The 25,818-nt window shown below is 41.3% G+C and overlaps 2 protein-coding genes across 3 annotated transcripts; both read left to right on the top strand.

The window, feature by feature from the left end:
• The first annotated feature begins 1,119 nt into the window (after positions 1–1,119).
• Positions 1,120–7,531, top strand: aftphb (aftiphilin b). The gene is made up of 7 exons (XM_047604050.1): positions 1,120–1,259; positions 2,524–3,893; positions 4,054–4,220; positions 4,376–4,502; positions 5,107–5,163; positions 5,369–5,491; positions 5,564–7,531. Exons 2-7 carry the CDS (start codon positions 2,559–2,561, stop codon positions 5,666–5,668), a joined length of 1,914 nt encoding a protein of 637 aa, XP_047460006.1. The 5' UTR covers positions 1,120–1,259; positions 2,524–2,558; the 3' UTR covers positions 5,669–7,531.
• Positions 7,532–10,663: 3,132 nt separating this feature from the next.
• LOC125018671 (actin-related protein 2) lies at positions 10,664–24,894 on the top strand. Of its 2 annotated transcripts, XM_047602735.1 has the most exons (10): positions 10,664–10,822; positions 12,901–13,011; positions 13,519–13,533; positions 14,808–15,023; positions 15,301–15,373; positions 16,013–16,149; positions 16,580–16,729; positions 19,429–19,574; positions 19,976–20,108; positions 23,305–24,894. In XM_047602735.1, the coding sequence occupies exons 1-10, from the start codon at positions 10,775–10,777 to the stop codon at positions 23,473–23,475; spliced, it is 1,200 nt and encodes a 399-aa protein (XP_047458691.1). In that variant the 5' UTR covers positions 10,664–10,774; the 3' UTR covers positions 23,476–24,894. The 2 variants fall into 2 exon arrangements, with proteins under 2 accessions (XP_047458691.1, XP_047458692.1); XM_047602736.1 differs by lacking the exon at positions 13,519–13,533.
• Positions 24,895–25,818: the final 924 nt, after the last annotated feature.

The raw sequence follows: 25,818 nt of genomic DNA, 5'->3' as shown, positions 1-25,818 counted from the left end.
AAGCAGAAGTTGTACTTTACCCTCCACAGTGTTTCCACCTCCTCCACCTTTCTGATGCTTTTCCACCAGGATATTTGAATACATTAGTTTTCACTAGTAAATTGGCAAGTGAATGTAGAAGATACACACTATTTATAGTCTGTCTTACTGTATGACATGGGAAGGAACATTTCAGCCAGGATGAAACTGACGATTTATTTTAACAGGCAGACAAGAAGTTTTTAGACTGCCAAAAATATGTGAAACCATGCCTGAAGTTTTTTTCTTGCGCTAGACAAGCATAATAAACTTAACATAAAATAGTTTGTAAAACTTTCAGCGATCCTACTTGTAACTGGCACATGGCTGTTATTCCAAGGTAAAGTTTCTGTTTAGCTTTTAATTTTTTATGTTTTCTGTCATACAGTTTATCAGTTCTTCCTTCACTTAAAGAAACAAGCACTGAAACTACCAAAAAAAAAACTATTTTGTAAAATGATTTCTTAACACTGATATTTGTCGTGATTGCTGGCAACTAATGTTTCCATAATCGGTATAAAAACATATCGAATAATATATAGTGAATATTAAAATAAATCACTTGTATTTATTCAAAACTTGACCTCAGTTCATTTTAGTGTTTCTGCAACAACCAGGGCCATCTGGCACAGCAGAGGGCGCTGTGCGTTTTGAAGTTAAAGCATTTGACAAATAAATATTCCTGTTTTTATTCTATACTTCTCCTTAACTGGTTTGTTTACCTTTCATTTTTTCTGTGTATTAATTAGTTAGCTCATTATACATTGCATTTATTTACATATTTATGTGTATATTTACGTCTTCACTTTTAGAATTAATTCAAATAGAATCATAGTTTCATTTCACTTTTTTGACTAATTAATGCCTACGTGTGTTTCAATATTATTATTATTACTATATTATTATCAATATCATTAATGGTTGTTTAATCCTAAATAAATGTAGTCATTTGTTCATAATCTCAAACAATATCAAGTGTAAGGCCGAATCTCACCAACAGGGGGTGATAATAATCTCAAACATGTTGGACGTGAACGAAGATCGTCTATTATAAAGTGGCGTTGCGTTACAGATATATTTTTTTGCACCACGGACTTTGTGTATTTCCTACACCGTTTTGTGGGAGCACAGTGAGAGGTCATCACTTTTCGAGCTGCCTTTGTAAATACCTATGGAAGAATGGTGCGGGGCGGAGGTGATGGAGAAGAAGGCTGACAGACGAGCCAAGTGATCCCCCGTTGGTAAATAAATAGGCTTATTGTTGTTAGTTAGCTACATTTAAGTAGCATAGCGGTGTTTTGGTTGCTTGTGGCGGACGGGTAGCGTTAGACTGCAGCTACTCTAGCTAGCTGTTATAAGCTAATCAGTTGTTGTGTTGGTAACAACATACCGGTGTTTGTTAATTTGCTGTAGCTTCTCTTCATGTGTGTATTTGAAGCTCCTCACAATAATTAGCTTCTGTTTACTTCAGCTGCTCATGACACCTGTCCGTCCGGGATGAAGAGGCTGGGGGGAAATGGCAGGATGTGTGTCGTCGTTTTCTCTTAACGGACTACAAATTTACCAAAAAAAATGAAGTGAAATGTACCTGCTGTGTAGAGATATGGCGGTCAGAGCAGTTCGGGTGTGTGTGTTTGTGTTAATTCAGACGCTAATCCGCGATCCGGACTTGAACTGCTTATCTAAGTAGCACAGAGCTGCGGATAATGTTTCCTGTATCGGTTTACTGACTGGGGGCCACTTTTTTCCACTTCAAGAACAGCAGGACTGTCAGAGTATTCATTAAAGTGTTGACACATCTGCTAAATATCATTGGGACACACAAAACATAGGGTATGTAAAATAATGAGGCTGTGTTGTAGATGAATAAAGATGGTCACTGTGTAAGTTCCTCATTTTTAGCACAGTCTGCAAAGAGGAAATCATCTGCCATGCTTTAATTTCAGGGGAATTTAACCTGTTAAACATGAAAATAAAACCAAGGTACTGGAGGGTAGTTGCATGGGCTTTAACATATTGAAGTCATTAAATACGGATTTATTTTTTTTTTCTTTTATCCATTGTGCAGAACAAACTATAGTTTTGGAGTAAAGGTTAATCAGTTAGGACATCTAGTTATTTACAAGTTATTTGTCCAACAATTGTTTACTGATTAATTATTTCACTTATATGTATCGTATCGAAGTTTCTATCTCCTTAGTTCATCTTCAGTACTACACACAAGTTTGGCCATTGGCCTTCAATCTATTTCATCACTGAGGCCTTAAAACTGCATGCAGATTGTTAAGAGAGTAAATCCAGTGCCAGAACATTTAAAGTAATGTATGAAATGTATGTACGCACATACATATATCTCCTGTGACAGACTAGAAACTAAATTCATCCTGCTGTTTCTAGAAAAGGCCGACAACCTTGTGATTATCATCTTTACTGCACCAAAATGAGCCCCAGAACGTTGTTGTTTACAGTCGTCCTCATCTCATTCTTTTAATGTTTGTCCACCAGGTACATGAGGCCTTCAGGTGCTGCTAGGAGAAGCCATGGAGCCAGACATCATTCCCTTGCACTCCTCCTCCCCACCTCCACTGGACGATGACACCGATGGGGAAGTGGGATTGGAGGACGACGAGTTTGGAGATTTCGGGGGATTTTCTGTTGAGAAGCCTTGCTCCCCTCTCGGCTTTGCTGATGCTACTGAGCCATGTCGCGTAAAAGACCCGGTTGAACGAGCCCAACCTACATCCACTTTGAAGTTGGAGTCGAGAAAGGTTCAGGAAGGCCAGGACTGTGATGCAGAACCTTGTTCGCGCCTCACAAATGGATATGCTGAAAGAGGCCATGACACTCAAGCACATAGTGCTTCTATAGTGGGGGCTTCCTCTCCGCAGGAGGAAACGGGGTTTGCTGATTTCACTGTGTTCACCGAGCAGACAGCACACCCCTGGTGCTGTGGTTTGTCTCCCATGGGCAACACAGAGCAGTGGGGCGGAAACGCTAGAGGGACAAACACCAGCTTGAATGAACAAATCTGTGATTCCGGACAGGAAGTTATTATGGAATCTGAGCCCAGACCCCGTTGTGAAAATGTCCACACTAAGGTCAAGCACTGTGAGAAACGAGATGCAGCACTTGTGCAACCACATCAGGACAACTATGAGACTCAGGAAGCTGCAGCAGCTTTGGATTTTCCATCTGGTGAGGAGGAGCGAGGCAAAGATGCTCGGAGGGAATGGAGTTTTAATCCTCTGCAAACCTCTAAGGATGATGAGACAGAAGATCGAGATAGAAGTACGTATGAGCTCGCTTCAGAGGACCTGGCATCTCTCTGTGATGATTTGTCATTTGAGGGTGTCTCTGCAGACCTGGAGCCAAATGTTTCATCCCTTGCTTCTCAAGACAATGAGAGCGAATGGGACCGGACTGATGATGAGGATGAGAAAGTGGGACCCTACAGATATTCTGACTCATGTGTTAACAGCAGTATGGTAAACCCCAGCCAGTCTGAGCCAGAGAAGAGCGTTCATTGTAACCAATATGCGACTCAGGGAACCTCCTCTACCTCCAACCCGACTGAAGACAGGTTTGCTGACTTCGCTGACAGTTCTCCTGAGCGTCGCAGGGACCAAGAACAAACAGCTGATGCAGCCGTGCAGAGTCTAGGAAACCTCCCACCGAGCGACAGCTTCGCAGACTTCTGCTCAGCACCCACCCAGGAGGATGGAGAAGGATCATGGGCGGAGTTCAAGGACCAGAGTGCACATGAGGAAGGAAGAACTTGGACACAGTTCAGAGAGCCAGTCAGCAGCCTGCAGCGTGATGGGGGTACGGAGGAGGAGGAATATGAAAATGGAGGTAGCAGGAAGAACAGCTGTCAGGTAGGAGTGTTGCTATTGCTGTTGACGGCAATTTTTATTTTTATACTTTTCCCAAATACATTTTAAGATGTTCCCTGGCAGTTAAACTACAGCAAAAGCTATAAGTCTGTCGAAAGGTTTTCATTCTGAACATAAACATCTATCTCTGTTTTCTACCCAGGCTTCCCTGTCCTGCCGTGTCCAGCAGCTCCTGTTGGCCACATTCCCAGAGGTGGAGGTCCCAGCTGTGGAAGGTGAGGAGGAGCTGCTCAGTCTCTGTGCTTTGCTTCAGCCCTGCCATCTCCCTGAGACCAAAGAGGCGATACCAGGACCCAACGGTGCTCAGTGGTGAGGATACGCTCCCGAATTAGGAGTTAGCATTTTCCCTAAACTATTATTGAGACATAAATTGATTTTATACCACAAATTGTGATTTAACCTGTCTGTATAGCACATCTAAATATATCATTACTCTGCTTTTTAATGTTCTAACCCTCTCCCAGGATTCAGCAGGGGTTGTTCTGGCCACAGCAGGACATTCACAGTGCAGTTGGGCTCCAGTTTCAGTGGGGGGGATCTTATACTAACAGGACTCTGCTCAGGTGCCTTGGCGTAAACACAAGGAACATTGTGAGTTGGGCCTCAGTGTCATTTATACCAGTAACTGGTTTGCCAAGGTGAAACTGAACTGTTTACACAGACGGTGTTTCTTCAACCCGACTGAAATGATTCTTAGATTACAAATTTTACAACCCAAGTTGAGATTACAGCCGTTTATATGGACACTCAAACATCATGGACACTCAAGATGTACAGTTTGTGTTTGCATACCCCAAAACATAAAGCACAATGGAACTTTTATCTGCATGCCCAGGGTAAAATGTGTCGGCAGGTCCGTATCTGTTCATCTTTTAAAGCACTTGTTTGAACAACTGGTATTTCTGCTACCTCAATATGTCTGTCCCTCTCGGGAACTCGTCACATCACCTGGTGTTTACCCCACGTGGTGCAAACATAAGCATAAAGAACTGGAGGGAAACGATCAGATCAAGTGTTGACAATTCCCTCCAATTGCACCAGTCTGTTCTGATTGAGGTGGTTACATGAGACTTTTCCAAGTGTCCATGTAAACATAGCACGCCAATACAACAATACTGTTGTATTCACTGTAACTGAAACTTCACCATCCTGCAAATATACAATTAATTAGTGTTTACTTTCTTTCCTTCTGAAGGTGTTTGTAGGCAAGAAGAAGCAGCCTGTGACCGTGCCTGCTTTTGCATCCGACCTGGTGAGCTACCTGTAGGAAATGTGAAGTAAATCAATGACACTTAGTGGTGTGTGATCGATGACCAGACAACCTGTCTTGATTGCATGAATGTAGCTTAAAGACGTGCTACATTTTATCACCTCTATACGAAGCACTGTTGCTCTGTAAAATCTTTATTCAGTCTTTCCACTGCTTGCACGCAACTTTACATTCATATCTTTTCCAGGGAATGCTTGAGCCCACCAAAGACTCTGTGCCAGCTGTGTGTTCTCCAAGACATTCAGCGGTCACAACACAAGCACCTGCAACGCCTCTGGACACACCTGATCCCTCAACACTTTCAGCGCAGGTACACCAGACTGGTTGATGACCCATTTAAGCAATAGCAGGGCACATCTAACGCTATTTGTGTTCTTTGAAGGAGGAGCTACCTTCCAGCCAGCTGGGGTGGGTCAGCCGTGGCCTTAGCAGCTCTCAGGACGGTACGTCCCCTCGCCGAGCCCCCCACTTCTGGGGATGGAAGTAGACTACCAACCATCCCATTCATGGCTTCTGTTAATAAGCCAAAAACTTTTGAGAGTTTCCTCTGGACCCTTTGCCTCCTCCAGGCCATGTGCTGCTTCTTTGAATCCTCCCTGTGTTTCCCCTCTTTTGCTAACGATGACCACAACGTTCTGTTGTTGTCAACAGTCTCAAAACTGGAGTTTCAAAGTAATACAGATGGTCATACAAACAGTAAAAATATGAATTTCTCTGAATTGTTTCAAAACCATCACACGGGAAGCACTGTGTTGCCCCCCTTTCCCTCTTTTTCGCCTTCTGTGGTGTCTTTACCTCATCTTTACCAGAAGGAATTTATCTCAGTATTTATCGATCCCATTTGAGATGACGAAAGTTCAGGATGTTCATCTAGAAATGCTGCTTAATGGTCCTGAAGTTATTTTTTTAAACTACATTACAAGAACTTAAATGCTAAATTAACACCACACTAAACACTTCCCTTGTTTGTCCTACTCTATCAAACACGTTGGTGAGCAAGGCTCTAACGTGTGCGCAGAGTTTTGATGGATATGTTTATTCAGGGATTATTTTTATTTTCATTTTTTGTGGCCTCTGCAGAGGTTGAACACTCTTCTGTGACTTTTGACTTTATTACACACTAAATCTGATAATATGCCACATTTTCTGACTTTATTTGTCTTTAACTCTTTGACAAATATATTTATTTGTTCATATATATTTGAAAAGTGTAATTCTTTGCTCTGGAAATTTCGCAATTTTAATTTGACAAGAAGCAGAATAGACTGAGTGAGCAAGTGTGTGGTATGGTGAACACCACTTATAACAGGGTTATTGCGTGTGTGGTAATATAAGTTTATTTAGAGAGGGAATCTAAACCAAATCACAAAACAATCTGCACCAGTTTGCGTTTAAGGGCAGTCGTTTGCTGCTGCATGCATTTAAAGAAGGTAGCACTAAGTTATGCTAACAAACGCAAGTTTTTTCCATATAAGGAAAATGCGAAAAGAGAAAAAACATTGCGTGAAATTCCCAGAAATGATTGTGAAGCATGCAAGATTAAACTTTGCTCTTGAGCTAGCAGATATATACACATGTATGTATCTAAGAATGGACATGGCAGCTGAGAAACTTGATTTCTAAATATCTGCTCTAATATCTAAATAAAACTTTTGCTGAGTTGAGTCCGCTGGTGTAGGCAAAATGAACAATGATAAAATTGAGCACAGCCACACTCCTTGGTTAAGAAGCCCTTTTACCCTGGTTTATATTCTTAGTTTTACTCTTCATATATTCACATCCACAACCCAAGACAAAGGTATAGTGATAAAATGAGAAAAAAAATGTTCAATGTTCAATTTAACTGCCCAATCAGCCACTAGTACATGAGTACTTTATATATTTATAGATAGATGCTTATTGTTTGCTCCATTTCTTTGCATTATTATTTTCTTCCGCATCTAAATTAACGTTTTGCAGTTGTGTTTGCTCTTCCTTTTCATTTGTTTTTATTATCAACCTCATGTTCTCTCATCCTATAAAATATGAGCAGACTTGTTAGGACTGAGTGTTTGATCCAAAGCACCTAATTTTCAGAAAATAATCACCATTTTCCAGGTGTTTCTACAGCATTTCTGTAAATCCAGATACAACTGTTCATAATGAGTTGTGCCTTTTTGCTAGCAATCATTTTCTAATATTTTTGTTTGTTTGTTTGTTTGTTTCAAATGGTGAAATTATATTTGGATCTATAATTTGTCAAGCAAAAGACTGTTTTTATTTATTTCTTCCGATCTACTGCTCAAATTGAGAATCGGTGCACTGCATTAAGGACTCCTTGTAAATACTGAAATAAATGGGTCGATCCTTTCTTCTTGGTTTGGCTTCTCTTCCCTCGTGTTTTCATCACTCTGCTCTGCTGTGGTTCAATGCAGAGATGGAATATTCAAACAACTCCAGCGCCTGCTTGGATATTCCTCAAGTCTTTTGTTGTTCCAGCGTGAGCTGCATGAATTAATTGGCCTAAAAGCTCACAGGTTTGAAAAAGGTTAAAAGAAAAAGAAGAACATCTATGTCTTGCTTGTGTCTTAGTTTCCCCACTTGTTATCTTGCTAAATGTTAGCCTCAGTGGCTCCTAGGCAACAAGTGTTGCCTAGCAGCGATGATCTCTTATGACTTACAGCTTGTGTTACCACTTGAATGCCAATTATTTTGTTTGATATTCTTTAAGTAATTCAAGTAGTTTACACTGTCTTGTGCTCATTCAAAAGGAATTCTGTTAAATTATTAGCATTGTATATACATATGTAGATATTTTTTTCCACAACAGAAAACGCAGGAAGTAATAATGGCTACCATCTGTTAACCCTTTACAAGCTCCTGGTATTGTGCATAGTGTGATAGAGAGAAGCCTGGCTAACATCAGCATGCAGGGCATTACAGTGGTCAAGATGAGACAACATAAACACATCTTCAAAGACTAGACTTTGATAAGACTTTTAACTGGAAGAAACAGGACTCCACCTTGAATCAATCTGTCCATCCAACTAAAAACCACTGTCGATATCACACTCAGATTTTGACAGCTCTGAACCAAAATGCCCCCTGTGATAAATGTCTGTTGTGCTTAAGAGAGGGCAGTAAATGTTCGGGAAGAAGTTCCTCATCAGGACTTTTTATATATTTGTGTCAGGTCAGTGTAGAAAAAAAGTGCTGTTACTGACTGTATGCTAAGAGCTAGTTCATGATTGAGTGGCCTGTGAATGTGAACATGAAATTTCGAACCCTTCCTCTCAGCAAACACAAGTAGATGACAAATAAGAAATGGCTCATCCCTTCTCTCCCCCTGCCAGGCTGCTCTGCTCTCAACCTGGATTATTTTGGTCCTGTGGATGAGAGCACATCGAGCAGCAGCAGCAGCAGCCGATGTGATAGTCCTCCACCAGGTCAGCATGTGAGACCACAGAACTGAACTTCTTCTTTAGGTTTGCTGTGACAGAGCTCCTCTTGAAGCGCTGTTCCCTTCATTGTCTTTTCTACTATACCTAATCTCATGAAAAGGTGTTGACCGTGAGCTGTATGAGTTGACTGTCAGCAAACTGGAAAGCAGCATGAACAGCAGCAGCCTAGAGGACACCTTGAATCGATTGATGTCCACTGTAGAGAAGACAAGCCTTTCAGTGAGGTCAGCTTCACCTCCATCTTATTTTATTGCCTTGTTTGTCTTATTTTTAAAAACTTGCTTTGTGTTTGACGTCCAACAGGAGGCCTCATCAGGACGAAGAGCTGAGTGCAGAGGCTGACAGTGTGATCGCTGGACTTCCTAACCTGTCCTTCATGCAGGCCAAGGTCCTCATGTTTCGAAGTGTCCTCGTACCCAAACAGCATGCAGATCTCCACTGATGTGTGATCGCAACGCACATTTAAACTGAAGGCTTAATCTGACACTTACATAGCACCTGGAGTCGATCGTTTTTCCTTCCAGTCCGTGCAGATGACAATCATTTTTTTTCCAGAATAATCTGGGCTGTTTGAATTTGTTAGTGAAGTAAAAACTACAAGACATAATAGACACTGACTGAGAATGTACACAGGTTTAAAAGGCCTCAAGGATACAAGAGGTTGATCATCAATCCTTTGGTATAACTACCCCACCTGCTGGCTATTGTCTGCCTTAACCTGAATTATTATTGAATTGCAGTGCTGTCATTGAACCTGTTTTAAACTGAAACTTTACACCTTTATTCGCTGTAGAAACTATTACAGCAAACGCTGATGTATTTATTTTTATCATAAAAACCGTCCGTTTATCTTTGATGTAATTGATAGATGGAGGGAAGGTAGACTACTTCCTGACTGGTCTGATAAGGCCTGTACACGTTTGTCTGACCTCTAGAGGATGTACGACATATGACATTTTATAAAAATAAAGTCAGATCTCTTTTTATCTGATAGCCCGTCAGCCACTGAAGATTCCTATTTGAGTATTAATTTTGGGATTTAAAATGCTTTTCTTTATCTTTTTTTCTAATCTTTCTAATCTTCCTCTTTCACATCCCACATCCTCTTCTTTTTCTTTCTCCTCCTTTTCATCTCCTTGCCCCCTCATCTCCATCCAAGCGGAGGACAAAGGAGAGGAGGAAGAGAAAGATCTCCTCATCCTCTTCCTTTTGTTTTCTTCCTTGTCATCTGCTATTCTTCTTCCTCCTCCTCCCCTCTTCTGTTTCCTCATCCTCTTCTTCTTCCTCCTACTCGTCATCCTCCATCTTTGCTTCCTTCCTTCTTGTCTTCTTCTTCCTCCTCTACCCCTTTTCTTCTTCGTTGTCATGTTCTTCTTCCTCCTCTGTGTCCTCTTCTTCCTGCTCTTTCTTAATTACCCCATCCTTGTTGTCTTTCTCTCCTTCTTCTTTCCTAATCTTCCCCTTACTTCACTTCTTCTCATTGTTGTCCTCACACACACTTTTCTTCTTCATTTTCTTCATTCCCCTCCTCTTCCTCTTTCTATTTCTATTCCTCCTCTCCATCTTCTACATTCTCACTGTCCTTTCTTTGTCCTCTTCCTCTTCTGCCTTGTTATTCTTCATTTGAAATTCAAATCATTTTGTGTATTTGAACGATAATAGTGACAACAGTAAAGATTTTTTATTTCATTCGCAGTGACGCTGAAATACTTACTTTTTAACCTGTCTCCTATTGAATGCCTAATGAGTTAGGCTTCATTAATTTATTTGTCCATCCTGAGTCAGTGGCTGAGTCATCCATGATTTATTACATGTTAGAGAGAAGAGATACATGCAAATATGAAATTATATATCAGACTGCTCGTTCATTTCCTTTGACACCGATAGCTTAATTTAGCCTAAATGTTTCATGCACACAGGCCTGTGATCTGAAAAGTCTACAAATGCAACAATCGATGTAATTATATAAAATGCAAAGGTGCTTTATGTGGGAGATGTGTGCATGTAGGAGGGAGTGACTGTCATTTGAGCAGCTCTGCTACACACCGGATGAGCACCCTTCCCTTCCTCCTCTCCACCGGGTTGGTGTGTCTTCCTTCCGGCTCGCCGAAGAAAGTTGAGGGAGGTTCAGCGGCAACTGGGCTTTTTACATAATGGACAGCCAGGGAAGGAAAGTGGTGGTCTGTGACAATGGGACCGGGGTAAGGTTACCGTCTTGGCTCTGAATGCTCGGAGGTCGTGGAGTGTTTTAAACTGTGCCGTTATGTCGAACGATTTGCTGAAACAGGAAGTGGTGCTGTCAGCGTCCAGGCTCGCGAGCTAGCTAGCGATAACTGGGTGTGTAGCCTGCTAGCTACTTAGCAGGCTAATTTTCATTCATCCAGACCCGACACGGAAACAGCACGAAAACTTGTTGTGGGTGTCAAGATAAAAGCTGAATGTATAGCTAAGACTCTCTTGTCCGCCCAGGCCCTCAAATTAAAGCAAATTAATAACGTCTCATTTGCAACCAACGGTTAGTAAGCTAACGCTGCTAGCTAGCTTTCCAGTTAGCATGTAACAGCTGGCTGTCTGGTTTCCACTGTCTGGAGGCTGCGTCAGTCATTTCAGCGAACTGTTCAGGAAACCACACGGAATTTGCAGATTCGTTATTTCTGCTGTTCAACTGGCTTGCAGTTCAAGGCCTTAGCCAGACTCTAGCATTGGTTGTCCGCTAAGCGAGCCAGGCCGTGCCAGGTGAATAGAGGAACCACCTTTATGTTTTCTCGTTTAGCACCTAGAATAAACTTCGTTCATAAAATGTACATAATCAGGGATTAGAAAGGAACTTGCAAGGCTACACTAGATATATTTTCCCGCACGTGTTAACGCTTAACTTGCCTTTATAATAACCGATTGAATATGGGGTTTTAATGGGTTGCTAAACACCCAGGAAGTATCACTAGGAAGTCGTAGGTAGGTGTGTAATGAGATACTTTAAGAAACGGACCCTTAAACAGACTGGGAAATAACCAGCAGCCAAAAAACAAAATCTGCACAAATAATAAAACATTGTTGTGATTTTTCGTTCTCTGGCTGCTTAATTTAAGTATAATATGGCGTTTTCCGACACTAACAAGCAATTAATGTGCGGTCCATTAAAAAAAATGCTTTAAACTGGTCTTTGTTGATGCGCTAATTTTCTCATTACACACACGGGTAACTCTTAAAATGAAGGGACTTCCTTATCTGGACAGTTAAGTTCAGCAGTTAAGGAGGATGTTGTCTCAGCGCGTCACTGACTAATAAGGCTTTTTTTGAGCTCTGAGTGAAGGCAGAAAAAAAACTGCTTTGTGCTATGGTTGAACTGCAAAGTCAAGAGGAAGTGAGAGAAGTCTCAACCACAGACACATATATATATATTTCAGCAACATATTTTCAGAGCTCTGATGCATGCTGTTTCACACCACAGTCATTTTTAAAATCAGGACTTTTTGGCTTTGAGTATCTGCAAGCACATAAACCTGCGAAACCAGAAAAAAAAGACGGCCATGAAATGTTTGTTTTTGAAAAAAAGCTAACTGGTTCTGCAACAACATTAATCAAGGAGCACCTTCTCCAGTTGTGGTTTTACTCTCAAAATTGGGCCTAATCCTTGTTACATGTCGGATTTTCAGTTCAATTCGGATCCGTCCATACCAGTTCAAAAAGTTAACTTATCTATGATGTTTATCCTTTTTGTAAAAGTCCTGCAAACATTGTTTGCACAAAAATGTGCATGCAGATGTACATCTCTTTGCGTCACATCTATAAAGATGTGTGTTGCAACAGGGAAATGTAAAAGGTGATAATTGCAGCTTTGAAATTGTGGCTTTAAAGGTATTTTAAAATAACCTGTTTCATTTTATTTATTTTTTTTTTTTAAATCAAACGATGCAGCTCAGGTACTATTTTTCTAGTTCTGCAGATATCAGAGTTTAGCTGTATGCTTGGCCTGAATCTAAATACATAGCTAGCTAATGGTAATAAGTGTCCTCCAATGCTTTAATTCAAAAGTATTGCTGGTATTATTGATGTCATGTTTGAAAATGTGAAAAGCAGTGAGGTACCATATTATGATTTTTTTAATATATATATATAATTTTCTCCATGAATGTTTTATAAATAGATGTGGTCGTCAGTTCAGTTCAGTGCACTGTTGACAGATTGTGTCTTGCTGTGTGGTGTACTTTTATGTCATTAGCACTTAACCGTATTTCTTAATCACTTCCTCTGCTTTTCTCATCTCTCTCTCTCGTAGTTTGTCAAGTGCGGCTATGCAGGCTCCAACTTCCCCGAGCACATCTTCCCTGCACTTGTTGGGAGGCCCATCATTCGCTCAACTGCCAAAGTGGGGAACATTGAGATTAAGGTACGGATACACGGTAGTCCTGAAATTATTGTTTTTGTTTGACCAGAAAATCTCGGTTCCAAGGGCGTGTCTGGTCAGGAAGCCGGTGATAAGAAAAAAATAAAAGCTTCAATCAAGAGCGCAAAATCAAGATATGAAATTTCATATGACTAAACAACAAAACAGTTCTCATGTAAGCAAAAAAAATCTATTTCTCAAATGGTTTAAATTCACTGTAAAATAAATTACATATAAATTTAAATCTGAATATATTGATCTATATTTAGTAAATATTAACGTATTATGTTTAATATATTTAACATATACATATAAATTTAATCCTGGAAATATTGACTTGATCCTATAATTTAGGTAAACATCAGGTCTAAACGTCTTATCGTTTCACATTATTTTAGCATGACACCAGTCTCTCTCTCTCTCCTGTCCTTTACAATTTTTTTGCTTATTCATCTTGTTTTGTATCTGCCTTCCTCTTCCTCCATGTTTTGTTCCCTCACGGTGAAGTAGAATGCACAGAAAATGGTAAGTTCAGGTTGGTGTGTGCCTCCTGTTCTTGCCTGCTCCGGAGAGTTGTGTTATGTTATGATCTCAACAGAAAATTAAGCTTTCTTTGTTTAACATTTTTTTTTTTTTGCGCAATATCTCCGTTTTTTTACTCACTCCGATCCCATTCTTCTACATCTGAACTTGTTGGCTGGTTTTTGTTTTTGGTGTCGATTTTAAGTGTTGTTGACCAAATGAGTGCCAGGGAATAAGATAGATAGCACCTTGTGTTAATGCACTCCTCTTTGCAGACTATAAGTGTGAACAGAAATAGCGGCGATGAATCATAGGCCAGCTGTTATCGATGGAGTGCTAAAAGAGATTTTGGAACGGTTCCATTTTCAGAGTCTCTGATCTCGTCGGTGCATCCTGTCAGCTACACTCCCACCAATCTTGCTGCAGTTTTCAACTAAAAAGAACTTAAAATGTCAGCTGCAGCTGGAACGCCTCAGGTCAAATGACAAATTTTAAGCATCTGTATGCATTACAGCTCTATCCACCCTGCCATTGTGAAGCAGGAAACGGAAAAATTTAATTACGTAATGTCCAGTTAAGTGCATTTTCTTCACTAATCAGCAAGTGTTTCACCTATTTCCAAGTGCAGAAGAAGTATCTGTACTCTAGGATGCATGGCAGACAGCTGTGAGTTGGACGGAAGCACATCTGTTTTTCTGTTTTCTTTTTTTTTTTTTTCATTGAGACCACATGGAGGCGATGCCTGTGACTGGTACTTTGTTAATGCCAAAGCGCACAGGATGAACCCATAAAATGGCAGCCTTCAGTAGGCTTTTGATGTCTCCAAGTGGAACATGAGATGCTTGACTGTGTGCCTAACACTGAGCTCTAACCCAGCAGTTGTTTACATTGCCAGGCTGCCTTGCACGCAGATAGTTGAATGGGACTAAAACAAGTGGTTTACTGTAGCTTAAGGGAAGTGTTTCCAGGTGTAGATGCATGGAAAATAATGTCTTGTTTTGCATGCTGGGTAACTGAGTTTTAAACTGTAGAACGTGAATGCATCTGTTATCTGACAGATGGTTCATGTTGAAGATGAGATTTATTTGAGTTGATAGGTGGGCCACAGAGGCCAGTTGATATAACTTGAATGACAGAATTCATTACCCAAACCAACACTGCTACTCATCCTTACCACCAGTGAGACTGAATCATCCAACTGGGCTTCACAAAATGGAGGGCTATGCTGTCCTGCTTCTGAATATTTATCTTTGTTGACACTTGACCCCTTCTTCTAGGACTTGATGGTGGGGGACGAGGCCAGCGAGCTGCGCTCCATGCTGGAGGTCAACTACCCCATGGAGAATGGCATCGTCAGGAACTGGGACGACATGAAGCACCTGTGGGACTACACCTTCGGCCCAGAGAAGCTCAACATCGACTCCCGCAACTGCAAGATCCTGCTCACCGAGCCCCCCATGAACCCCACCAAGAACCGTGAGAAAATTATCGAGGTACACTTTTTGCCGTCACTTTTTGGAAGGTTAAACTATTAGTACGCTATTCTCATTTGATCTATGAAGAGATAATGGATGAAGTATTATTTTTTTGGAACTAGAATCAAGCTGCCATTCGTAGAAATGTATTTGAATCATAGCAGAAGTGCCACTGTGTTTCATCCTCTGTGAAATTATTTCATTGTTTTACTTCTGCTTTATGTTAAAAAGATAATTTTATACATGTGTTGCCAGCCACCCTGAAAAACATTGTACTTCCTGACTTCTGCTATAGGTTATGTTTGAGAACTACCAGTTTGGAGGAGTCTACATTGCCATTCAGGCTGTGCTGACACTGTATGCCCAAGGTAAGAGCAGCACCGCAGCTATGGAGTTCCACAGTTTTCACACCAGATTATTTATTTTAGGTCTTTCCTCAGACCACTCAACCACGAATAACTTTGCTCTGATAGAACGCTAAAAAGTTTCAAAGTGGTCTCTTATTAGTGGTTGCTTTATTACTGTTTCAGTCGTCACCCAACACCTCAGTCACGGCCCTGTAGCTCTAAAAAAAGATGGCGGGTTCATTTTAATAGTTGAAATAAACTTGTGTGGCAGTATTTAACCACCACACCTTCGTCAAATCGTTTGTCAAAGATTTAAATACCAGACATCATAATATTTGTGCCACAGTGTCTAGACGGTCACGTTATCCTGGTAGCAGACATATCACATCCTGACATCAGCTGATGTGTTAGACCCCTCTAATGTGCGGTGCTTCAAGCAGGATCAGATGAACACACAGCAGTACACGAGCTCTACCATTTTGTCCTCGGGTTCATTCTCATCCAGTGAGCAGTTATTAGTAGTTAGCTCTTACACTAGATGTGTTTTCTTTCCGGGTTTGGTGTGTTTACCTAGGCTACAAAGCTATCAGACACAAACGCACCTGGCTTGATATAATTGTAGATAATTAACTGCTTTGTGTGTGTGTTTTTTTGTTTCAGGCCTCCTCACTGGTGTGGTGGTGGACTCAGGTGATGGTGTGACACACATTTGTCCAGTGTACGAGGGCTTCAGCCTGCCCCATCTGACGAGACGCCTGGACATAGCAGGAAGGGACATCACCCGCTACCTCATCAAGGTATTCAGTCTCTCAAAGCAGTATCAGAGAGATATTTGTGAAGATTCAGGATTTTGATATTCAAGAGAACGTTATTGTCGTTCGGTCCGTACAACGAAAAGAGTATAGGAGAATAACAACGTGTCATCCAAGCTCAGATGCATTTACATATAGACAGTCTAAGCCGTACAAATCTAACATTATTACCGTGATTCCATGCTGCAATGACATACCATCCTACTTCCAAAATATGGCATTAAATGCATTATTTCATTTGATAACAGAAATTTGTTGGAGTTCGATCTTGTTAGGAAGTAAAAATTGACATCTTCTTTGAATGTCACTGGGTCTTAATGCCACTGGAAGTACAGATAGTTCTTCACAATAAGTAAAATGTTGTCCAACCAAACCGTGATTTCTGATGTCTTGTCCCTATTTCCATCTCCTGCAGTTGTTGTTGTTGAGGGGTTACGCCTTCAACCACTCTGCAGACTTTGAGACGGTACGTATGATGAAGGAGAAGCTATGCTACGTGGGCTACAACATCGAGCAGGAGCAGAAGCTGGCGCTGGAGACCACCGTGCTGGTGGAATCATATACGGTAGGCACATGTGCATTTCTACCATTTTTAAAGTGGAAAATGAAAGAATCGAGCCAGACAGTTGATCATCTGCTGGTGTGTCTGTGAAGGTTCTCAGTCATCCAGGTCATGGTAATCCAAAAGGCGCTGAATAAAGGCAACTCATCCGAGTAGCTTCTTCAGTTCTGGGACTGAAGAAGCTACTCGGATGAGTTGCAAAATGTCTTCAAGAAATTCTACAAGTCTACAACCTGGTGTTAGTTAGTGGTAGTTAATGTGGTAACCAACATAGAGATGACCTTAAGATTGAGCTGCTGCCCTCATCTGGACAGTGTGTGTACTGTTCACTCTGGTGGCATCAAGATATAACAACATATAATAATTTTTGCACTGGTCAGTCATGTTTTTCCTGGGGCATATGGTGTCTACCTTTTTACTGTTCTCATTTGACCTATTTACTAAATATGCTTTAATCCAAAAATAATCAGAATATATTAGAGACAAACTAGTCAGGACACAGGCTGAATATGAAGAGGATGTTGTAGTCTTTGAAAAACAAATGTGCATTAATGATTTTCAAAACAAAACGCAGTAGCCATATTACACCGATCAGGCATAACATTATGACTACCTTCCTAATATTGTGTAGGTCCCCCCAGAACAGTTATGACTCATCAGAGAATGGATGTGGGCCTTCTGTGGGTGTCCTGTGAAGTCTGGGCACAGAATGTTGTTTTGGAGGTCTTTGGGTCCCATGGGTTGAGGGGTATCTGTGGATCATCCCACAGATACCTAATTGTTTTGAAATATAGAGAATAGACTCTCTGGCAAAAACATGGTGAAATGTATCAGTAAATGCAGCTTGACCAGGAAAAATGTGGATTGTCAGATCAAATTAAGGACAATTGGACTCGATGATCCATACAAACTAGTATGGGTTTGGAAAAGTGGATTAGCCTCAGTTTCAGTTAGTTTATTTAGTATGATAAATGTAGCTAAATAAAAGATGCTACCGCTAAGAGCTTTACTGAGAAGTAACGTTAGCCAGACAATACTGTAGCATTAAAAGGATGATGAGGAGTGATCACAAATATTCTGACAGCCCTCCAGAATGAAACTTAACAAATAAGGTATAACTTCTTCAAAAAATACGGCATAAATTAATATTACCTGCCACTAATAGAAAACCTCAACACTAGGCTTCTGTGCCTGGATTCCAGTTGTTTCTTCTAATGCAATGATCCATTTACTTGTCTTTTCTTTGGGAGTCGGAGAATCTGTAAAAATATATCTGACTGCTTTTCAAATCTGTTGGTGCAGTCAATTGCACAACAGCTTTTCACCTTTTTTTTTAAATTAATTTTACAGTTTACAATATCATAGACTATTAAAGTCTATGATATAAACTAATGCCATGCTTAACTGTCAGTTTTTGCCACTCATCGGCCGTAACCACGGAGACTTCGCTGGCTGTGACGAGACATGCATACCCTCTATTTGGAGGCCAGGTCAACGCCTTGTGTTGTTCTTCGTGATTTTTTGGTTTGTTCCTGAACTGTTCTTGCGTATGTGTCTGTGTCAGGCTGTATCCTGCTGGGGATGGCTGCTGCCATCAAGCAGTATCATTGTTATGGGGGTGGGGGTGCTTAGTCTGGCCTAGGTAGGTCATACATGTCTAAGTAACATCCACATGAATCAGGTCCAGAGGTTTTCCAGCATAACATTGAACTGCAACAAGACAGTCAACGTTATTCACTTATCCTGTCATAATGTTGAGTGATTATGAGTCATTTTTGAGTCAAATTTTTTTATTTGTAAATAGGGTTCATGCATGCCACACGTGCCCATGTTTCATATTTCATCTTAAAAATGGCATCATTGTAGTATGGATACCTCCCAACAGATTTGTTATTCAAAGGTGGCATTATTGTAAAGTAACCAAAATTATGGGGTAACTAAATCTGTTTCAGCACTGAGCCAAGTAGACTATCACATGTCTGTCAGTGGCTGTGTTTGCCTCTTTTAGGACAGGACAGGACAGGGCTGTGCTGCTGACTAACTGTTTTCACTGGGACTCCAACATATGGGGGTGCAGTGCTCCTCCACCAGACTTGCTTTTCTTTCCGAGGTCCTTTTCCCCGCAGAGGGAACCACAGAATCTAAACGTCGGCCCTGCAGTCTGTGTAACTGCACGCCCTGCCGAGCACATGTTGTGTCTCAGAGCTCACTGTGACCATGTGTGTTTGGGTTAGTGTAGGCAAGTGTGCGTGTAGGTGTATAGATGCGTGAACATGTATGTGTAAGTATCGTTTTGTGTGCACAAGTGTGCTGAAACAAGGAGGGCAATGTAACTGTGGCCGAAGGGCCCTGAACTGTGCGTTACATCATTTCCTGTGCAGCCACTTTGCGGCGGTGGCTGGGCTCAGCTTCCTCCCACTGCCCTCTGCTGAATGAAGCCCTTTTATAGTCACACACTTTCAGTTTGGAGGCTACGCTCTCTGTGCTTTAACCTGCTATGCTGGATCATGAGTGGTGGATGATCTTTATACCCCACAGCATTAAACGAAATTGTTCTTCATAAAGCTATATTTAAAAGTTATAATTTTCAGTCATCATTCTTGATCCTTACAGTCAGGATTTACACCCCGGAGTGCCCTCTAATATTAAATCCTCTACAGTGGTGTCATACTTTCTTGTTTCCTTTCTCTTTTCATCTCCAGCTGCCAGATGGTCGTGTGATCAAGGTGGGCGGAGAGCGGTTTGAGGCCCCCGAGGCTCTGTTCCAACCCCACCTCATCAACGTGGAGGGCGTCGGAGTGGCCGAGCTTCTCTTCAACACCATCCAAGCGGCTGACATAGACACCAGGTGAGGCCAACAAAACTGCACACATATACACTGCACTGTCAATAAAGATCGCCAGACACATCATTAAATACTTCCCAGAGTGACTCAGTATTTCCGCTGTAGCATTAACAGCATGAATACACATGCAGACATTTTAGTATTTTTGTGGTGTCGGCTGAACAGTGAAGCAACAGAGGAGTTTAAGCTTAATGTTTTATTATGTATGGAAAGTTTAAAAATGTTAGTGTAGTAAGTCATTACAAATCTTCAGCTGCTAATACAGAATAAAAGCACACCTTGGAAGTGAATTTTCAACTTTTCTGACCTGACATGGTCATTACGTGTATTATTTTAGGAGGCTTCTCTTTCCACCAGTGGTTGGTCTCTTCCTGCTAACCCCTTTTCTGTGTCCCTGTCCTCAGGCCTGAGTTCTACAAACACATCGTGTTGTCAGGAGGGTCCACCATGTATCCAGGCCTGCCGTCTCGACTAGAGAGGGAACTCAAGCAGCTGTACCTGGAGCGTGTGCTCAAGGGAGATGTGGAGAAGCTTTCGGTGAGAAAACTCAAACCCTTATTGCCCCTTCTATAACTGACTATAATGTGGCGAGTGTTATTGACTCCAAGCTAAAACTGCTCAGATGTGGTTGACAGTGTGACTGTGAAAAACCAGGCCATTAATTTTAGCCTAATTTAGAACTTGTTTGCTCTGCAGCCAGTGTGATCTAAAAAAGGGGGCTGTTGTTGTAGGAGGCTGCTGGTGCATTCAGATTAGCTGAGGTCTGGCTCTGTTGCGCCCAGCCTCTCAGTTTGTGTGAATTAATATTTCCAGCTGATCCTCTGGGTTTGTTTAAGTTTGTCTGAGTGTGGTTTTCCCCACATGCGAGAAAGCAGTGAACTACCTTTAGTGAGTAAACTGCAACATCTGACAGTGTCTCCTTACACTTGGAGGCCAAGGTAAAATAAATTAAGACCTTGAATTGCACGCAGCTACTGTTCAGCCACTTCTGAGTTTACTGGTCACTCGGCTGCAGTGCACGCAACCCACCACCAGGTAGTGCCAGAGGCCTACAGACATTGATTTGAGTTAAAGGTAACGTTTAAATTAGAAAAAAAAGACAAAAAAAGCAGAGTTGTGTTCAAAGCCATAAATATTTTTTCTGTAAAAATATTACTATGGTATGCTTTCACGTCAGCATCCCATAGACACATATTCCACCGAGCCATCTTGTAAACAAAGCCCCGTAGATGACTCATAGGTTTAATTCTAAGTCATTATGTGCGTTTCTGCCCGCAACTGCAGCCGGCCTCCGTTCTCTCAAATGGTTTATATTGCTTTGGAATGGAAACATCTTTAGTATAGTGCATCCTCCAATATCCTTAATGAAAAGTTACACAAACGTGTGCAAGACTCCAGATAGGTTTATACCAAGAACTCCACTCTCTAGGCTTTTGAGTTGATGTTAAGTGGAGAAGTAGCTGACAGGATGTTTGCAGAAGCATCAAAAAATACATTAAAACTCTTAAAACACTCACTAACAATTTTCTGCAGAAATGTGGCTAAATAACCCCCTCCACAACACACACACACACACACAAAATTTATCGCCAGCACCTTCATTTGTTTGTTTGTTACTACATTTAGAGGTTTAGTCACGTGAGCAACGTACTGCATCCTTCACCCTATTTGGTGAAAATATGAGTGTTTGGACACAGACTCGGCTGAAGGAGTGGTTTGTTTTGTAGTTTTTCCGTCTTAAAAATGTGTCATCACTGGACAGAGTAGTGTATCTGACATGACCACGGCTCCCGTTGAGACACTCTTTAAAGTTGCATTAATCAGTGTTGTAGATTAACAGAGGGTCAGATGACTATGTAATGTGTTGCCCGTTGTGACAAACCCGCAGAGAATAATCACCTGACTCTGCAGTTTGCCCCTGGCTCTCGAGAGTTGTGGTGTCTTTCAGCTGATTGTTTTTGTCTTATGACAAAGTTTATTGTCTGAGTTCAGTCTCACAGCTCTCATTGGTGTCGATTCCAGACGTAGCAGACAGTTTCTACACACATTTCCCCAATCTGCACAGACCAAAACAGATCACAGGAAATTAAAATATTGCGTTTAAATTCGTTTAAAAATTTTGTTAAAAAATGACTCTTAATATATGTTAACACTGTTACTATCTGCTGGATTTTAAAAATTGCAACTATACCAGTTTTATAACATAATAATAGTTTGTCATTATTGTGTTCACAGCTTCTTTTGTGATGTGTTCTTGATAAGGCTACATCAGCCACACTGCTTCAGGCGCTGAAAGTATGGCAGTTTGCTTTGGCAGGAATGAACTAATTTGGATTTGAATGTACCAACATTAGCGGCATATCTGCAGATGTTGAAAAGCACGAGTTTAATTTGGTTCTTCCGGCAAAATGTTTTATTAAAACGCATTACATTCTATTTTTTATTGGATGAGGACAGTGCTCATTAATCAACTGAGCCACAGTTAAAAGCCTCCAAAATGAAAACACAGTTGAATCAACATCTGTTATTTGAACACCTTAACGATCATGAAGCTAAGAACAAGCAAGCGAGCGTAGATATAGACATTCTGTGTCGTTTTTGATCTTTCAGTCAGTGGGATCTGAGCTATCGTCGATAAACGTTGTCACTACTGCTACCTACTTAAGCTATGAACTGCTTTGTCTCATTATGGTAAAGTGTTTAGGAAAAATCAATTTATATTGCAGGAACAGCTGAAAATATTGACATGATGGCATGATGCTTCTAGTTCATTGGTCTCATTGGGTTTCGATATGTTTCTATATGATATCAAATTAAATGCTTAATGTATTTCTACATGTCAATGAAAACCTAGTTCTGCATGTTAAATGGCATTTAAGTGTTTGTCATTTCATAGATAACATTTTGAAAAAAATATTCATGACTCATCTTGCACTTTTGAAATGAGATGCTTCCTGAGGTTTCGATGGCCGATCTTATGACAGATGGAGTTTATCAATGCCATCACTTCCACTTGGGTCATTCTGCAACTGGAACAGCAACATACTTGATGACCCCCGTGAAATGCATTCTGGGTCCAAACTTCCGAGTAGAGTCCAGGCATTTGGACTCATTTGATCCATGTATCAAAATGGCAGCTTGACCACAGCATTGTATTAACCACTTAAAATGACTAAACGTGTTGTTGAAATAAAAATGTATTTGCGATGTTTCAGTTTGGCCCAGGGTGGAGCTTATAACCTATACGGCTGCCAGCCACCAGGGGGAGGGCCGCATGCTTTGGCTTCACTTTTGAGGAGCTGACTGGGTGTCCACTCTTTGTTTTCCGGTCTATGACTTGGTCGGATGCGTACTTTGAGTCAGAACAGTACTTGTACAGCGACTGATGACGTTTGACAACAACAAAAGCACAGACAAGAACGTATGTTGATTAACTCCCTTGTAGAGCTGGAGAGGAGCGGTGGGCAGTGCCTGCTCAGATAGGTGGAACGGACCAATCAGAGCAGAGTGTATTCTTTTTGAGACAAGTGTGGCTTCCTTAGCTTCCTGTTTTTACAGGAAACATGCAAATATCTCTGTGCTAACTCATTAATGGGAACTGTTAATCACCTTTCATTTAACTTGATGTGAACCAGTCTCAAATCTCTTTTAGGCCTTTGGGTTGAATGTGGATGCAAATCTCCTTTTTTAGAAGCATCGCCAACTTATTGTACTTCTCTCCTTTGTCCTGCAGAAATTTAAGATCCGGATTGAGGATCCTCCCAGGCGAAAGCACATGGTGTTCCTGGGTGGAGCCGTGCTGGCCGACATCATGAAGGACAAGGACAACTTCTGGCTGACCCGGGAGGAGTACCAGGAGAAAGGAGTCCGCGTGCTGGAAAAACTCGGAGTCACCGTCAGATAAAGCACTGGACGGACAAGAACACAACACACACACACACACACACACACACGCATATACACAACACACACTTAACATTCTCGCCCACATCGCAGAGTATATATCTATTTATCCTTCTTCTTCTCTGTTTCGGCTCTTGATTCTGCTCTAACATCCGAGAATCGAGCCGTCACCTCCCCGCTCTTCTCCTCTCCTTTTCCTCTCTGCCTCTCTCTTCTCTCCTGGTTTGGGATTGGCTCACACTTGTTCCTCGCTAGCCCTTAGAACCACTTGTAGATTTCCACCAAAATCTCTACTTGGCTTTTACTACGGCTTGAAGGGTTAATGCTGCCACACTATTAGGAGTTTTCACTAGTGGAGCAGGTTAAAGCCTCACAATCTGCAAATGGGTTTCAAGTAAATTTGACAGGTAAAACCCAAAGCTGAGGTGGAAAGTCTAGTTTTTCTCCCTTGTTAAACCTCTAGAGGCGATAATATGATGCAAATAAGAAACTTAGCGTCTGAAATGTCACAATCAGGGTCCACCACAAACAGCCTCGGGCCGCTTTCAGCATCTGTTCCAGGCGAGCGAGAACTGATCACATTTTTATGTCGGTTTTTATAAACAATATCATGACTTTTCTTTTCTGGGAGAGGGATTACTTCTTGCTTTTTTGAGTTTATATCTTTAGTTTTTTTTTTTCCTTTCCCTTTTTGTTGCTGTGCACTATTACTATTGTAAATGGAGTGTATTGTTGTAACAGAACTTCCTCCATTCTCTTTTTGTTATGAAGAATTAACGGTTGATTTATAAAGGGACAAATACACAAAATAAAGCCCCTGAGCTTGACATCGGGTGTGTGACGGTACTTTGGGGTTAGTGGGTGGTGAGGCCGTGATTTTCTTTGTTGGAGTGGGGGGGGGGTAACTATTTGTTCCTCATCAAACAGCCTTGCCTCTGCCTCCTCTCTGGATGTAAATCTCAAGCTGAATGAATGGGTGGGAGCAGCTGTGGCAGTATTTCAAACTGCGGCGGCGCTGTAAGTACCTCGCGTGTCACGTTCCTTCAGATCCTCCAAAGCACGGAGGCAGTCGCAGGTTCTGGATGAGTTCTATTTGAATCAGAGCGTCGCTAAAACCGGGTTAATAAAATCTTATCAAAGTTGACATGCTGTCAGGATCATGTTTAAGTACTCCAGTCTTGAACTCCCAACGATCGACCTTAACGATTACTGGAGGCACTTCTATTTTGAGTAATGATAAATGTGTATATTTTTTTCCTCTTTTCCATGAACGTCTATCCAGTGCCAAGTGCAGTTAACGTTAACTGGATCTCATGTTTTAACGTCTTTCTTTTTTTGTCACTGTTTTGTTTTAATTTCCTGTGTTGTTCATAGCATAACTGCCTAACGCTGATTTAAATAAAGAAAAAGTGATTTATAAGGATGTTTGTCCAGCAGCTTCATTTTATTATTATTTTCTTTTTTCACTTTTTCTGCTCAACACTTGGTGACTTGAACAAACTCCTAGTTGCAGAATGACTGGCTGCAGCTGGAGGTCAGGTTAGATGGGATGATAGGAGATGGAGACACGTAGTGTAGGTGGCTGAGGAGTCTGCACACAGGCCAGAAGGGGGAAGAGGAAATGGAACAGTGGCAGCAGAGGTCTGGCGCCACCAGAGGAAGAGGCTCTCTTTCCGTGCCTGAAATAAAGATCCTCACCCAGACTCTTCCGGCCTGGTTCCATTTTAATCCCTCGACTCTCGCCACTTCCCTCTCAGCCCTGAACTGTTACCTCCGAAGCATCGTTTGAAGTTTCCTCTCGACCAGAGCACGATTTGAGGCGTCGCGTAAAGACGTTCAGGGCAGTTTTGACGGACTGCTAGGTTGTCGTTCTTTCTTTAATGCCTTTTCCAGCAAACACAACTGTATTTAGCTGTGCAACGGATTCAGATTATATATTCAGAGTAGAGTGTGAGAATTTCACATATTTTATCTTGAGCTCTTAAGTCATGAAAGAACTGCCTGTGAGGTCTCTCAGTCACCCAAGTCATGGTATATCTACCATCTCATCAAAGAACTGCTTTCTCAAGATTCATTTCTGCGGAGAAAATTTGAACATCTCCACTTTTATTGCAAGTCTGCCAATATAAAAGCTCTTAGAGTTCCATGTGGCACAGCAACAAATTAACCATTAGTGCAATAGCACACACTTAACTTGTGGAGCGATTATTCAGACTTATAGTTATTTATAAGATTTTCAATATAGTTTCTTACTCTGTAAAGTTATAAACCCCTTTCATTTGCAATTTACTTTGCTTTTATTCCTCTAACAGCGGAATCCAGGAATTCAATACTAATAGGAGCC

This window comes from Mugil cephalus, chromosome 13 (assembly GCF_022458985.1).
Source record: "Mugil cephalus isolate CIBA_MC_2020 chromosome 13, CIBA_Mcephalus_1.1, whole genome shotgun sequence".
Taxonomy (NCBI): domain Eukaryota; kingdom Metazoa; phylum Chordata; class Actinopteri; order Mugiliformes; family Mugilidae; genus Mugil; species Mugil cephalus.
This window is presented reverse-complemented; position numbering and strand designations above follow the sequence as displayed.

Coding starts and splice junctions, on each gene's coding strand:
- aftphb (XM_047604050.1), top strand. CDS start 2,559: ATGGAGCCAGACATCATTCCCTTGCACTCCTCCTCCCCACCTCCACTG. Junction 3,894..4,053: donor GCAGGAAGAACAGCTGTCAG/GTAGGAGTGTTG, acceptor TTTTCTACCCAG/GCTTCCCTGTCCTGCCGTGT. Junction 5,492..5,563: donor CCTCAACACTTTCAGCGCAG/GTACACCAGACT, acceptor TGTTCTTTGAAG/GAGGAGCTACCTTCCAGCCA.
- LOC125018671 (XM_047602735.1), top strand. CDS start 10,775: ATGGACAGCCAGGGAAGGAAAGTGGTGGTCTGTGACAATGGGACCGGG. Junction 15,374..16,012: donor GCTGACACTGTATGCCCAAG/GTAAGAGCAGCA, acceptor TTTTTGTTTCAG/GCCTCCTCACTGGTGTGGTG. Junction 20,109..23,304: donor GAGATGTGGAGAAGCTTTCG/GTGAGAAAACTC, acceptor TTTGTCCTGCAG/AAATTTAAGATCCGGATTGA.